The 15,345-nt window shown below is 36.4% G+C and overlaps 1 protein-coding gene across 2 annotated transcripts in view; it reads left to right on the forward strand.

Moving 5' to 3' along the window:
* RBFA (ribosome binding factor A) overlaps window positions 1–15,345 on the forward strand; it is a 28,413-nt gene that overhangs the window by 606 nt on the left and 12,462 nt on the right. For both annotated transcript variants that reach the window (XM_027852306.1, XM_027852307.1), the window contains exons 2-5: window positions 2,067–2,109; window positions 2,806–2,982; window positions 4,296–4,408; window positions 12,950–13,034. In XM_027852306.1, the coding sequence (XP_027708107.1) occupies window positions 2,067–2,109; window positions 2,806–2,982; window positions 4,296–4,408; window positions 12,950–13,034 (418 nt within the window). The remainder of the gene's footprint in view (window positions 1–2,066; window positions 2,110–2,805; window positions 2,983–4,295; window positions 4,409–12,949; window positions 13,035–15,345) is intronic.

Here is a 15,345-nt window from a genome sequence, read left to right on the forward strand (position 1 = left end):
GGGACTGTTGGGGTTGGAGTTGCTGTGGAGCTCCATCTACTGACAGTTTGAGACTCATCAGCTTCTGGCTGCTTGATCCCCCAAATCATAGGCTCTTCAGTTTAGAGCTGCAAGCGAGCCTAGAGGCTATCTAGTCCAACCCACTCCCTCTTCCCATTTTACAGATGGAAAACCGAGGCCCAGAGGAGGTTGAGGAACTTAGGGTGCCACAGGTAGTAGGTAGAGAAACCAAAGTTGAAACGAAGAGTCTCTGATTGCAGGTGTTATGTACCCTTTCCATATTGACTTACTGAGCCCCAACAATAGAACAACAGGTAGCTTATTTGCTTACATTGTATTAGGACAAGAAGAGAAAAATGCTCAAGAGGGTGGCTTGGGGGGTGAGGGCTCCACCCCTTTAAGTTCCATGGAGTCTTAGAGCTGGAAAGGACTTCTAGAGATCATCTTGTCCAGCCCTGTCATTTTATGAAGAGTATTCCTGATGATGATTTATCAGGTCGTCAAAAGAAAACGTCGTAAAATTCTGGGTAATAATGTGGGAAGTATTGAATTTTGAACATTTCTGTAAAATGGAAAAGTTTGAATGTTTATAGTGGAAAATTTCAGTAGGCACTATTGGCGCATTAACCTGTGATTTATAGCTGTGCTGGGATTCTAGTATTAACTCTAAACTCTGACTTTTATATTATATGAGATTAATAAAAGAATAGCCTAATACTTTAAACCAGTAGTTCTCAACTTCTGGTCTGGGGACCTCTGAAGGCATCCTGACACCCTTTCAGGCACTCTAAGAGTTCAGAATTATTTTCATAATTTACTAAGATGATATAATTTCTACTACAGTAAATATCAATACATGTAAAATCCATATAAACAAATTTCTTTGGAGGGAGAGTCCTCAATTTTTAAAAGTGTAAAAAAGCCCCAGAACTGTTGAGAATCTTTGCTGTGTGTTATAAAAACCTTGGCCTGTGCTAACCCGGTTAGGAACTTTTCACTCCTCCTTCCTACCCCCAAGAATATGGCATTTCTGCTTTTAAGGTTTCAGCATTTAAGGAGCAGTGTGAAGGAAGACAGATTCTGTCCTTAGTACTTGAAGTCATCCAAAGTGTAATTGATTGGACAGAAAGATTATGTACTAGTTGTTTCTAAACAACATATATTTGTTGGGGATTTCAAATGAGCATTTGTATAGCTTGGGGAAACCTAAGTGCTTAAAAACATTTATGGTATATGCAGCACGTGGGAAGTTTATCGGGTTGGTCAAGTTGAAAATCAAGCCCTTGTATCTAGAAGAGAACAGTTGAGTATGTCTGCCTCTGGACTGGCACGAGGGATGGGTAGGAACCACTTTAGGGTGAGTGAGTGGCTTGGGATAAATCAATGTCTTGAGTTGTCTCCTCTCTGAAATATGGCTCCTCCTACCAATCTGTACCAACTTCTTAGAAGTAGCAGTTATGTTATTGTTAAAACTGTAAAACTGTCTCTAGGGTAACAAGATATTTACTGTTTTTGCATTGATACTTCTGGACACTATGCCCATTCATTTTTATGGAGAATAGTTTTATAGAATCAAGTGAAAAATCCCTTTCATTTTAAAGGTAACATTCTATGGATCCTAATAATGAGGTTTCAGACATGGCCATGAATATTTTAGGTTCTTACTTGGCTTTTAAAAATGATAAAAAAGTATGTAGCTGCATTTAAAAAAAAAAACCACCAAAAACTTGATTGCCACAGAACTACTAATGCCACTGACTTTTTTAGTGTTTATGAATACAACCCAGATACTTTTGGGTAGTTTGGAAGAGAGGTTTTTGAGAATTTTTTTCTGCCTTTATACAGTTAAACAGAACAAATTTTAAATTCTTGAGACTTGAATTGACTTTATTTTCTCTACCCACTATTTTGTAAATTGTTTTTAATTAGATCCTTAGTAACGTCATGTCTAAGTGTAGTGCTTTAGTTACAAAGCTGTGGTGTCCTCAAGAGTCTAGGTAGATAGTTATAACTGTTTTCTTCAAGTTACCATCAAAGCAAATGTAATCTTTTTGTTTTCCCCACAGAAAGAAGTTCTGGTATGAAAGCCCTTCCCTGGGACCTTACCTAGTAAGTAAAGTGTGATGCTGGTAACATTTGAGTCCTAGAATCTTTTGCTAGGTAAGCCTGGACACATTTGTAAGCATGTCATTCTCATTCCTCTGCAGGGTTGGAGAGAAGATGTATTTATTAGAATAAGGTTCCAAAAAGGTTGCCAGTCATCACTATATTACCCACTTGCCTCTTTTATAAGACAGGAGTATCTTTATATAAGTAGGGTTAGTTGTTACAGATAGCAAAAAGAAAAGGAAAATTTGCTCTTTTTGCTGAGAGCACAGGATTATTTACCAGCACTGTTTTCTGAAATTTGTCTGTTTACAGATTAATGGAATGTGACTGATTCAATTTATAGCTACCTCAAATGCAGTCATTGCACACACAAAAATCTATGTGGACTGCTAGTGAATTTAGATTTACAGATATAGATATGAAAGTAAATACACAGTGTTGGTAAATGCTTCTAACAGGGTTAGTAACAGGGTTACTATATTAATACCAAAAAAGTCACCTGTAAAACAAACAATTAGCATTTTCTCACTAAAAGCCAAAACAACTGAGACTGATTTTTGTGGGCTATTTACATTTATGGATGTGGCTAGATGCCATCTGAACAATTCTTGATATCCTTTCCTTTAAATTTTGTTGGAGTTGAATGTACCAAGGTATTAGTAATTTTTAACCTATGTGTTATTTTACTCTCTGAAGACACACAATACATCCAGCTGGGAAAATCTAATGAAACATACTTCAAAGAAGACGAGGAAAGAAGATAGTATACGCAAAAGGGCCCTGGATGGCATTCTTTATCAAGCATTGTCAGACTTGATCTCTACCTCTGAAGTGAATCAAGATGTCTATGATCTGAATGTGGAGTTTTCTAAGGTAAATTATAATGGCCACAGTTTCTGAAGAATTGTGCCATTGGAAGGTTCAGGACTCATGTAGATTATGCATGAGGAGTCCTCTCCTGTCACATTGACAGTTACCATTTCATGCCCAAAGAGTAGTTGTAGGTTGTGGGGGTAGTATTAAAACTTAATATTTTAAAAAAGCTAAAAGGTAAAATAAGAATGTGCAGGTGCAGGCAAATGCATAAATAGAAGGATAGACTGCTAGAAGATGTGAGGATGAGATGAGTAGGTCAATTGTTTTTGTTTTTGTTTTTGTTTTTTAACCTCAAGTAAACTATTTCCTGTGTGCAGCTAGGTGGTACAGTGGGTAGAATGACAGACCTGGAGGCAGGAAGACCTGAGGTCAAATCCATCCTCAGACACTTACTACTTGTGTGACCCTAGGCAAGTCACTTAACCCTGTTTGCCTCAGTTCCTCATCTGTAAAATGAACTGGAGAAGGAAATGGCAAACCACACCAGTGTCTTCCCAAGAAAACCGAAAGGGTCACAAAGATTTGGACACTACCAAAAATGACTAAACAGCAATAAAAGCAATTTTCCACCATCCTTTTAAAGTGAATTCGCCCATATCAGGAAGAACACTGGAAATAAAACGTCTGCATGGTGGTCTTTTCTTCCTATTACTAGGTTGAGTACCAGTGGGGTGAGTGTACTAAGTGTCATGGGAGCCAAATATGGAGGTAATTAGGGGGTTTGTAGAAACATAGTAGTGACTGTATTAGATGATTTCTTAGTATCTTTCCAATTCTGTAGTTTTTTGATTATAGCGAAGATGTGGTTCTGAATGATGACCAGACTAACAAACATTGTTTTTTACTATGTGCCAGGTACTGAGTGTCCCTGGGGCTACATAGACCAAAACAGAGTGGTCCCTGCTCCCAAGGAACTTTCTCTACTGGGGAGACCATTTGTCTGACTACTTGTCAGATCTGTTGTAAATGGGATTCTTGTTCAGAAATAACTTGGACTAGAAGGGCTCTGGAGACCCTTCCAATTCTTGAGGTTCTGTAAAATGTTGAGGCTTTGTATATTTCATCAACTCTACTTTCCCACTCCTATAGCAATAATTGCATTGTTTACACTCTAGGAGAGTGGGACCCCTGGGGATAAAGCACTGGCCACAAAGAGTTGGGGTGTTTGTTAAGTTGTGAAGAGTTACATACTAGTTTTTGTCATTTATTCACTGAAAGAATTTTTTGGATACACAAAGCTTCGGAGAACCGATACCTGATTAACCTGATAATTTTTTTTTTTGGTTGGGGGTGGGATGATGGTATTTCAGGTGTCTCTTGCCCCAGATTTCTCAGCCTGTCGTGTGTACTGGAAGACATCCCTCTCCGCTGAGCGGAATGATCACATAGAAACAGTTTTACAGAAGAGTGCTTCACGTTTCAGGTGCTACCATTTTGCTTTCTAAATGATTCTATATTATAGTTTTCATCCTGTACTAAAGCTTTCCCTCAACATCCCAGTGTTTTATTTGTAGTTAAATTTTCTTAGATTTTCCCTTATTAATTACATTCCCTTTTATGGAAAGTGTTGAGTTGTTTTCTAAGAAATTCATAGCATATTTTGGCATTTCACAGAAAGTACTTTCTATTTAGTGCTTGCAAGATTCTGTTTTCCTCAGGCTAAAAGTACACAAATAATGCCTCATTAACTGAAACTCAGTTCAATTAAACATTTTATTGATTTGAGGAAGAAACAGAGTTTAGATAAAATAGGGTCTTGTTCATCTCAACTAACTATAGACTTCAGTTAATCAAAAATTCCCTATTTTACACTGTACTTTTAGATGAAAGGAGCAAATTTCAAGGACATAAGCTCATATAAAGAATTTAATTTTTTAAAAAGTAACTTATAGGCAACTTCCTAGGATAAGCACACTGTTGTTCCTCAGTTGTTTCAATTGTGTCTGACTCTTCGTAACCCTTTTTGGGGTTTTCTTAGCAAAGATAGTGTGGTGGTTTGCCATTTCCTTCTCCAGCTCATTGTACAGTTGAGGAAACTGAGGCAAACATGGTTAAGTGACTTACCCAGGGTCACACAGCTAGTAGGTATCTGAGGCTAGTTTTAACCTACTTCTTCTGCCTACCTCCAGGCTCAGCACTCTATCCTCTGCAGCTTTTAGCTGCCCAGAGGGAAGCACATATTTTTGCCCAATCTTCTTTATCTGTATTAAAATGCCATGAAAATTGGTGTGTATAATGATGGTTTTGAAGGTTTTATGCGATCCCAAAACACAAATCCCAGAAAGGTTAAATTATATTCTCTATAAAAATAAATGAAGGGATATAGAGCCATATTTTCTAAAATGTTTTATTGATGATCTTTTGATGTATTATCACTTCCCATTGACTCAAGTAGAACATTCCTGCATAACAATCAATAACTTAGTTTAGCTAAATGAAATGATACATATTAACACATTGTTGTTTTGTTGTTCAGTTATGTCTTCATGACCTCATGGACCATAGTGCATAAGGTCCTTTTGTCCTCCACTGTCTTTCAAAGCCTGTCCAAATTCTTGTTTATTGTTTCCACCATACTCTGTCCATCCCAGCCTCTCCCTTCCTCTTCTCCTTTTGCCTTCAGTCTTTCCCGAAATCAGGGTCTTTTCCAGTGAGTCCCATCTTCTCATTATGTGGCCAAAGTATTTAAGCTTCAGCTGCAGTATTTGACCTTCCAACGAATAATCTAAATCAATGTCTTTAAGTATTGAATGGTTTGATCTCTTTGCTGTTCAAGGGACTCTCACAAGTCTTCTCCAGCACCACAATTTGAAAGTGTCAGTTCTGCAGCACTCAGCTTTCCTTATAGTCCAACTTTCACAGCCATACACTGCTACTGTAAAAACCATAGCTTTGTGGACTTTTGTTGGCAAGGTGATGTCTCTTTTTAGTATGCTGTCCAGATTTGCTATAGCTTTCCTTCCAAGGAGCAAGCATTTTAATTGCTACAATCACTATATGCCATGATCTTTGAGCCCATGAACATAAAATCTGACACTGTTTTCATTTGTCCTCCCTCTGTTTGCCAGGAAGTGATGGGACCATTTGCCATGATCTTAGTTTTTATGTTTAGCTTCAAGCTGACTTTTACACTCTCCTCTTTCTCCCTTATCAAGAGGCTTCTTAATTCCTCTTCACTTTCTGCTATCTAGTATTGTCTGCATATCTGAGGTGGTTGGTATATCTCCTGGCAACCTTAATTCTGGCTTTTGGTTCATCCAGCCTGGCATTTCACAGGATGTACTCTACATGTAAGTTGAATAAATAAACTGACAGTATACAGCCTTGTCGTATTCCTTTTCTGATTTTAAACCAATCAGTTCTATGTTCAGTTCTAACTGTTGCTTCTTGGCCCTCATTCAGGTTCCTCAGGAGACAAGTAAGTTGATCTGGTACTCCCATCTCTTTGAGGACTTAGCATATTTTGTTGTGATCCACGAAGTCAAAGGCTTTAACATAGTCAGTGAAGCAGAAGTAGATGTTTTTCTGGAACTCCCTTGCTTTTTCTATAATCCAGCAAATGTTGACAATTTAGTCTCTAGTTCCTCTGCCTCTTTGAAAACCAGCCTGCTCTTCTGGTAATTTTTGGTTCACATATTAGTGAAGTATAGCTTGCAGAATCCTAAACATAACCTTCATGGCACATGAAATGAGCACAATTGTATGGTAATTTTAGCATTTCTTGGCATTGATTGCCCTTCTTTAAGATTGGAAAATAAATTGATCTTTTCCAATCCAGTGGCCACTGTTGTGTTTTCCAAATTTGCAGGCATATTGGGTGCAGCACTTTAATAGCTTCATCTTTTAGGGTTTCCATTGGAGAAGAAATTGGCAAAACACTCCAGTATCTTTGTCAAGAAAAACCCATAGACAGTAATAAAATGATAAAAGAGATGACATTGGTAGATGAGAAGATATTTAATACTTTTCTAGGGAAGATAGAGGACAACTACAAATAGCTCCAGTACTAATGAAGTGACTGGGGCAAAGCCTAAAGGAAGTTCAATTGCAAATGCTTCTGGTGATGAAAGGAAAATCCAACGCTGTAAAGATCAGTATCACATAGGAACCTGGAATGTTAAATCTGTGAACTAAGGAAGCTGGATGTGGTCAAACAGGAGATGGAAAGATTTAATATTGACATCTTGGGTGTCAGTGAACTTAAATGGACAGGAATGGGTGAATTTAATTCAGATGGTCACTATATATACTACTTCGGGCAAAAATCCCTTAGAAGAAATGGAGTAGTCTTCATAGTCAATAAAAGGGTGAGAAAAGAAGTACTAGACTGTAGTCTCAAAAGTGACTGAATGGTATCTGTTCAAATCCAAGGCAAACTGTTTAACATCATAGTAATACAAATCTATTCTCTAACCACTGATGCCAAAGATGCCAAAGTTGATAAGTTCTATGAAGACCTACAACAGCTTCTAGAAATAACAACAAAAACAGCATCCTGTTCATCATAGAGGATTAAAATGCTAAAGTAGGAAATCAAAAGAGAATTGGAATAACAGGCAAGTTTGGCCTTAGCGGACAAAATGAAACAAGGCAGTTTTGTCAAGATAATTCACTGGTCAAAACAAACACTCTTTTACAACACTCCAAAACCGACTCTACCCATGGACATCACCAGATGGTCAACATAGAAATCTGATTGATTATATACTATTGATTATATATGCAGCTGAAGGCAGAGAAGCTCTATACAGTCAGTTTAAACAAGACCTAGAGCTGACTGTAGCATAGATCATGAGTTTCTTATTGCAGATTTCAGGCTTAAATGGAAGAAAGTAGGGAAAACCATTAGACCATATAGCTGTGACCTAAACAACATCAACGCATTGGTCATGTCTGAAAATATATACCTTATTCTGTAGCTATATTCTACCACCTCTGGTAAGAGGAGCAAAGCAGACTTTGAAATCACAATTGGTTCAGTAGTGTTTTCTTTTGGATTGTTGTGATAATTGGGTAAATTATTCATCTGATCCTGCTTACTTCACCCTGCACAGTTCAAAAGGTCCTCCATCATTGGATCGGAGACATGTTAAAACTTAAACCAGGGGTGGGGAACCCGCGGCCTTGAGGCCACATGTGGCCTTGAAGCTGCAGGTTCCTCACCCCTGATAAACCATCCAAAACTGAACAGAGCATCTTTTACCTTATCCCACCTTCTCTTGCAAACTTCATCATATCTGACTAAGGTACCACCATCTGCTCGCCTAGGTTTATCACCTCAATATTATCCTGGATGCCTCAGTCGCCAAATCTTCCCATTTTTCTATCTCTACAATATCTCATATGCAGCCTCTTCTCTCTGCTTACATAATGACCACCCTAATTTAGGCCCTCTTCACTTCTTCGTTGTATTATTTCAACAACCCCCTAGTTGTTTTCCCTCCTTCACCTGTCTCATTCCTCCAGTCCATCCTGCATACTACATAGTGATTTCTTTAAGCACAGATCTGGTCACGGGACTCCCTTACTCAATTAACTCTAATGGTTTCCCCTAGAACTTCTCTAGTTGGCTTTTAACGACCTAGACTATCTGACGTTGACCTGTCTTTCTAATCTCCCTCTATTGCGCTCTAATTCAGCTAAGCTGACCTCTCTGTTCCTCACACATAAGACTTCATCTTCCATTTCCCTGTCTGTGCAGGAATCATCCTCCATGCCTGAAATACACTCTCTCCTTACCATCCCTTCATAGAGTTGCCTTCTTCCTTGAAGATACAGCTTAAGCATTGTCTTCTATCAGAAACCTTTCCTGATCCCCTTTTCTCTCTCCCATACTACTTTGTACATACTTATATCTATTAACTTTATGTTTATGTTGTATATATTTTCATGTTGTCTCCTTCCTCTGTTAAAATGTAACCATCTTAAGAGTAGAGATAGTTTCATTCTTTGTGCTTGTATCCCTGGAACCCAACACAGTGCCTTGCACATTACAGTATTTACATTACTTACAACAATAAGTAAATACTGTAAATAATGTCTTACATATAGTAAATAATAAATATTTTGATATTTGTTTATTGATTCCTGTTTGTCATTTCTCACAACACAATTTGTTCTGCCCTTCTCACTTTGGTCCCTATTTTGTTTGGTTGCTATTATAAAAAGTGCTACTGTAAATATTTTTGTGTATTTGTGATCTTTCCTTCTCTTTTACCTTGGAGTATGTGCTGGTATTGCTGAATCAAAGAGAACAAATAGGGATTTTTCTGGCATAATTCCACATCATTTTCCACAATGGCTAGACCAAGTCACAGTTCCACCTCAGTGCATTAATGAGCCTGTCTGTCCACAGCACCAATATTGTTTAACATTTTCATCTTTTATCATCTTTGCTCATTATGGTTGTGAAGTAAAAGTTCAGAGTGGTTTTGATTTTTCTTATTAGTGATTTGGATCATTCTTTCATATGATTGTTGCTAGATTGAATTTCTGATCCTATCATTTGGCCACTTACCTAGTAGGGAATAGCCCTTCTTCTATAGAAGGCAACCTGATACTGGACTTGCTTTCTTAACCTCAGTTTCCTTGTCTGTAAAATAGAGATCATAATAGCTCCTACCGTAATAGCTCAAGTTTGTTGAGTCTCAAGGTGATTTGTGTAAAGTACATTGCAAACTTTAAAGCTCTATATAAATGTTAGCTATTATTAGCAATTATATGTTGGTATCACTTCCTTATATATCTTGAATGTCAGACTTTTTTCAGAGATAGTTTTAGCAAACTTTTTTTTCCCATTTCAGTTTCTTATTTTTTTAATGCAAACTTTAAAAAAAATTATGTAATAAAATTATTTTATCTTTTGATTACTTTCATGCTTTGAGAATTTTTCTTCTGGGGCAGTACAAAATACTTTACTCATTTTTTTGTATGATATGATTTATATTTAGGTCTTACCTCCTTTTGGAACTATTATTTCACATGGTGTAAGATGTTGCACTAAATCTCATTTCTGCCAGACAGCTCTCTAGTTTTCTTACCAATTCTTGTCAAATATGGAGTTCTTACCGTAGTAGTTTGTGATTCTGGACTTATGGAACACAAGGCTATTCTGTTAAGTTGTTTCACGGTCTTGTTTACCTAATTAATATTTTAGAAAGATTTTCAGTAACGTAATTTATCTTACTAACTTTGAGAATATTCTATTCCTTTGACCCAGCAATTCTGCCATTGGACATATACTTTAAGGAAGTCAATGGTAGAAAACAAGGTCCAATATATTCCAAAATATTCACAGCAGCACTCTTTATGGTAGCAAAAACTCAAAATAAAGTGGTTGCCTCCTGTTTGAAGAATGGCTGAAAAACTGTGTTATGTGGATCTAATGGAATATCATTGAGCAATAAAAAATGATGAATATGGTGAATTCAGAGAAACATGGAAATATTTTATGAACTGGTGGATGATGAAATAAGTACAATCAAGAGAACAGTGTATGTAGTGACTGCAATAAAGTAAATTAAATGATCCCTAAAAAGTGAGCTTGTTAATTAACCTTTGAAAATCTAGGTGAATGCATACCTCAGTACATACAGAACCAAGAAACCTGTAGAATAGAATATTGCAAGAGTTACAAGATGTGGTCAGTGTATTAAATGTTTTTGGTTGTTTCTTAGTTGTCACTAGTGAAGATTTAGTCTAGAGTGGGGGTAGTTGACTGTTGTAAGGACAAAAGGTTTAAGTAAAAGTATTTAAAGAAAATGTTCCTCTCCTCAAGCTTTTGAATATTTGAGATTTTATTTTATAGTAAAGACTGTATTATATCTTTAAGCACTAAGGAATTCCTATTTTTACATATGTATTCTCACTACAAATTTAAATATTATCATCATAATCTTTTTTATGAAAGCTAAACCTGTATTATATGAAAAAATTATATATCAGATATAATGCTTGGCAGTATTCTTAAAGAAGGCATGTAGGTAGCACAGTGGATAGAGTGCCAGTCCTGGAATCAGAAAGACTATCTTCCTGAGTTAAAATCCAGTCTCAGATACTTACTAGCTGTAATCCTGGGAAATTAACTTAACCCTTTCCTCATCTGTAAAATGAGCCGGAGAAGAGAATGGCAAACTCCTCCAGTATCTTTGCCAAGAAAACCCTAAACGGGCTAGTGAAGAGTCAGACATGACTGAAAAATGACTAAACAACAGCAAAAGTATTTTCAAATTATGTATAATAATAACAGGATAGGGAATGGTAACTTGTGGTATAGGGAGCTCTCAGATGAAGAAAATCCCTCTACAAATGCAAGTTGACACCTTTTCTGCAACCTTATAGTCTTAGAAAGTTTCCTGGAGCATTGAGAGGGTAAGTGACTTGCCCAGGGTCGCATAGCCAGTATGTCTTAGAAGCAGGACTTGAATTCATGTCTTCCTGGTTCTGAGGTCTGCTTTCTATATACTATGCCATATACTACCTTTATGTAATATTAGCTAACATTTATATAGCACTTGAAGGTTTGCACGGCAGTTTACATGTATTATCTCATTTGATTACTAATAATCAGATAGGTATCAGAATGCCTACGTTCAGATACCAGCTCAGCTATTTATTCAACAAATATTTATTAAACACCTACTATATACTAAGTGCTTATTAAATACTAGGCACTGAGGATACAAAGACAGCATTTAAAGCAGTCCCTGCTCTTGAATTTATATTTTCCTGGGGTAGAATAATAAATGAATGGAAAAATAAATTCAATAAAATTGAAGGAGAAAGTACTAACAATGCTAAGGGAGTCAGGAGATCCTGGATATCTGGATATCTGTGATCCTGGATGAGTCTTAGAATTGTTGTGAGAATCAAATGAGATAATATTTCTAAACTGTTTAGCACAGTGCCTGGCACATTGAAGCTATATAAATATTATGTGTCACTTGAGTTGAGCCTTAAAGAAGACTACATAGCCTTAAGCAAGTCATAAAACTTTTTTGGCCTCATCTGTATAAGGGAATTGAATTATTTTTCTGGTCCCTTTTAGGTCTAAATTCTGTGATCTAGTGAATTCTGTATTATTCACTTAATTTTGAATAATGGAGTTTTTAAGTTGAGTTTTACAGAATCATTGCCAACAAATTTTTCACTTGGTAATATACTAATTAAAAGGCACAGTTGATCAGAAAGCTTGTGAACTTTAAACAGCTAGGTGGCATAGTGGGATGAGGTGCTGGGGCTTGAGTAAGGTAGACCTGAGCTCAAATCCTGCCTCAGAAACTATCTATGTGTGACCCTGGGCAGGTGGCTCAAATGCCCTCTGTTTAAGATTCCTCAGCTGTAAAATGAGGATAATAATAGCACCTACCTTGCCAGGGTTGTTGTGAGGTTCAAATGAGATATTTGTAAAGCACTCAGCACAGTGCCTGGCGCACTGCTTGTTTGTTTCCTTTCCTCCTTAATACAAGTCAGTATTCAAAATATTATGATGTAATAGAAAGAGCCCTTGACCTGCAGTTAGACATCATTTTGAATATGGGCTTTGAATTTTCCTTGCTCTATGTTAATTGCTTTACCTCTCTGAGTTTCTACATCTGTAAAATAAGGATAATACTTGCACTAATTATGCCTCAGAATTGTTATAAAGAAAACATTTTCACAATCTTAAAATATTATAGAAGGTATGAGTTTTTGCTATAAAAATACTTTAAGGGACCTAATTTAAAAAAAAAAAACCAAAAACTAGTGTAATTATGACTCTGCATTGTAATCTTTTTTCTCATGTCACAGTGGACTGCAGGAGACTTTTTAGCTTGACATTTTAGTTCTAGAAGGTTAGATTTCTAAACTAGCTACTTGCCTCTGATTGTAAGTCATAATGTGTTTTTATTTTAACATCATCACACCTCTTCAGTAAATGTCATGGTAAAGCTGAGTAACTCTTGGGGCCTTCTGTTCCTTTTAGGCATCTTTTGATTACCCGTCAAATCCTAAGAAATGTTCCTCCAATAGTATTTATTCGTGATAAAGAAAGTGCAGCAATAGCAGAGGTAAGTAAATCTTAATATCTGATGCCACATATAAATAACATTAGATTGTTGGTGTGAATTTTATTTTGCAGATGTATTATTTTCCTCGCTAGGAAAATGTTCTTTTTCAGTCTTGCCTTGGAAAAGGAATTAAAGTGTAGGGATAGGAAAACTTCATATGAACATGTTGAAAGAACTTGAAATTGAATCTATTAATATTTAAATTATTATCCCCAACCTTTTCCAGATAATAGATTTAGAACTAGAAGGGACTTTTATAGCCTACAACCCTCTCATTTTTCAGATGAAGAAACTAAGGCACAGAGAGGTTAAGTAACTTGCTTAGGGTCATACAACTAGTAACTGTCTGATTTCCTGTCCATTTACAATCCAAATGTAAAGGAGCCCTGTCCTTTATACCATATTGTCTCAATTAAATGAGGATCTAGTTTTCATTTTCTTAAAGTCTCTTCTCATTCATTTGACTAGCTGTTATTTTTTTAAATTTTTTTTTATTGATTGCTAAGTATAAAATACTGTCTTGGAGTTGAGACAAGGGGTACTGCCATTGCAGCTTATGTAGGGAATGGTAGAGCTGGAGGCATTTTCTGATCACATTTTCCTCTTTACTGAAATTGCCCTTCAGCCATAGGAAAAAGAAAATGACAACCTTTCCTGCCCATCATTACACTATGACATTTGAACTTGTCAATGATGACTGGTGAAACAACTAACCTTTTAAAGCTTGCAGATCTTCTGGTCAATCCTAGTTCATTCTTTAGAGATTTCTGTAGAAAATTCCAGTTTTATTGTAGACTTATACAGTTTGTGAGATTTGTGCTAAAGGTGACAGGCAAGATAATTTTCAGTGATGTGACCTTTGGCATAGTTATTGAAGTAGATGGATTTTGCTTTTGATAATCTTCAACCCTCCCTTTGCTAACCCTATTTCTCTCTCAATCCTGTCTTCTCTTTCTTGTATCTTACTTTTGTCAGTTGGTATTTAGCTAATAGCCGGCTAAGATACAGAGACAGAAAAGACCTTCAGAATGGAGTCAAAGGGTCTATGTCCAATTCCTTTAGCTTTATCCTTGGGTATTACTTATTTCCTTTGGGCAAGTTGCTTAATCTTTTTGACCCTTTGTTTTTTCATATGTAAAATAGAGATAGTAATAGTAGATACATCCTTTCCAGAAATTTTACATTTTAAAAAGGAGAATATGAAGGTGGTAGAGCTGCCTTGCTTTCTCCACTTGAAAAAATGGAGACTTTTAAGGATTTAGGCTATTAGTTATTTAATGATACTTCAGGGATCTGGGATTTCATTAGTGTGGGTGTTCTTCCACTTACACCAATTGCAACTCCTTTATAACTTAAAATGGTCCTTAAGAGTTGTTGGCCACCCTAGAGTTGGCCAACTAAACTTCATTGGGTTGGTTGTCATCTAACAGACACATGAACTATCATCATCAGAACTGTATTTAAAGCTTTTCCAGCTTGTGAGGACCTGGCAGAATTTGTGCTCCATTAGCATAGCCTTGGCCTTTGGAGAATTCAGAGTCAACTCCATGTCAAACATGTCAAGATACAGCATTCAGATAGGTCTTTAGTGGAAGTTGATTATAGCAAATGAAATAAATCTCTTAAATATTTTTTAAAAAACCATAATTGTCAAACTCCAAAAACATTACTTGGAGAGAACAACTTTGATGAAATGTGTTTTTCCCAAGAAATGAAACCTGAAATCTTATGGTTGGTTTGGCATTTGTTAAGTAATGCTGAGATATTGATCTAATTCAGGCATTTTCTGCTGTTAGAAATATTAAATTCATGGAAAATATCTCAAAAGGTAGATTGCTATAAAGTGAAACCCTGTTGTTAGATTTGGACATCACTAGAAACTAGTGGGGAAAGGTGCTGAAAAGTGACATAGGCCTTTTTATTAGGCATCCAGTGAAAGCACTAGTGAAATGGCATAAAGTAATCTGCCTCTTATCCTTTGTCACCTTAAAATACTTTACAAATGTGGTCTTACCTGTGTGTGGTCATTGACTGCCATCTTTCTTCCTCGTAGTTAATTTATTCCTTCTGTTTTAGGTCAAGACTACACAGCAAGTTGGAGATAGCACTTTAGCATAAAAGTCATATTTTGATGCCTCCATAGTCATTCATTTGCATTGCTTCTTTTACAAGCTACTCAACAGCCTTTCAGCTCACAAGAGAGGATTGGGGGATGTTATAAAAAGGAAGATTTAATAGCAGTATTTGAAGCATTTTTCAAAAATACTTTAAACACCCAAGAGAAATACTTATGGAAATGAATCACAGCTGC

The sequence above is a fragment of the Vombatus ursinus genome, unplaced genomic scaffold, assembly GCF_900497805.2.
Source record: "Vombatus ursinus unplaced genomic scaffold, bare-nosed wombat genome assembly UNPS02009573.1, whole genome shotgun sequence".
Lineage (NCBI taxonomy): Eukaryota > Metazoa > Chordata > Mammalia > Diprotodontia > Vombatidae > Vombatus > Vombatus ursinus.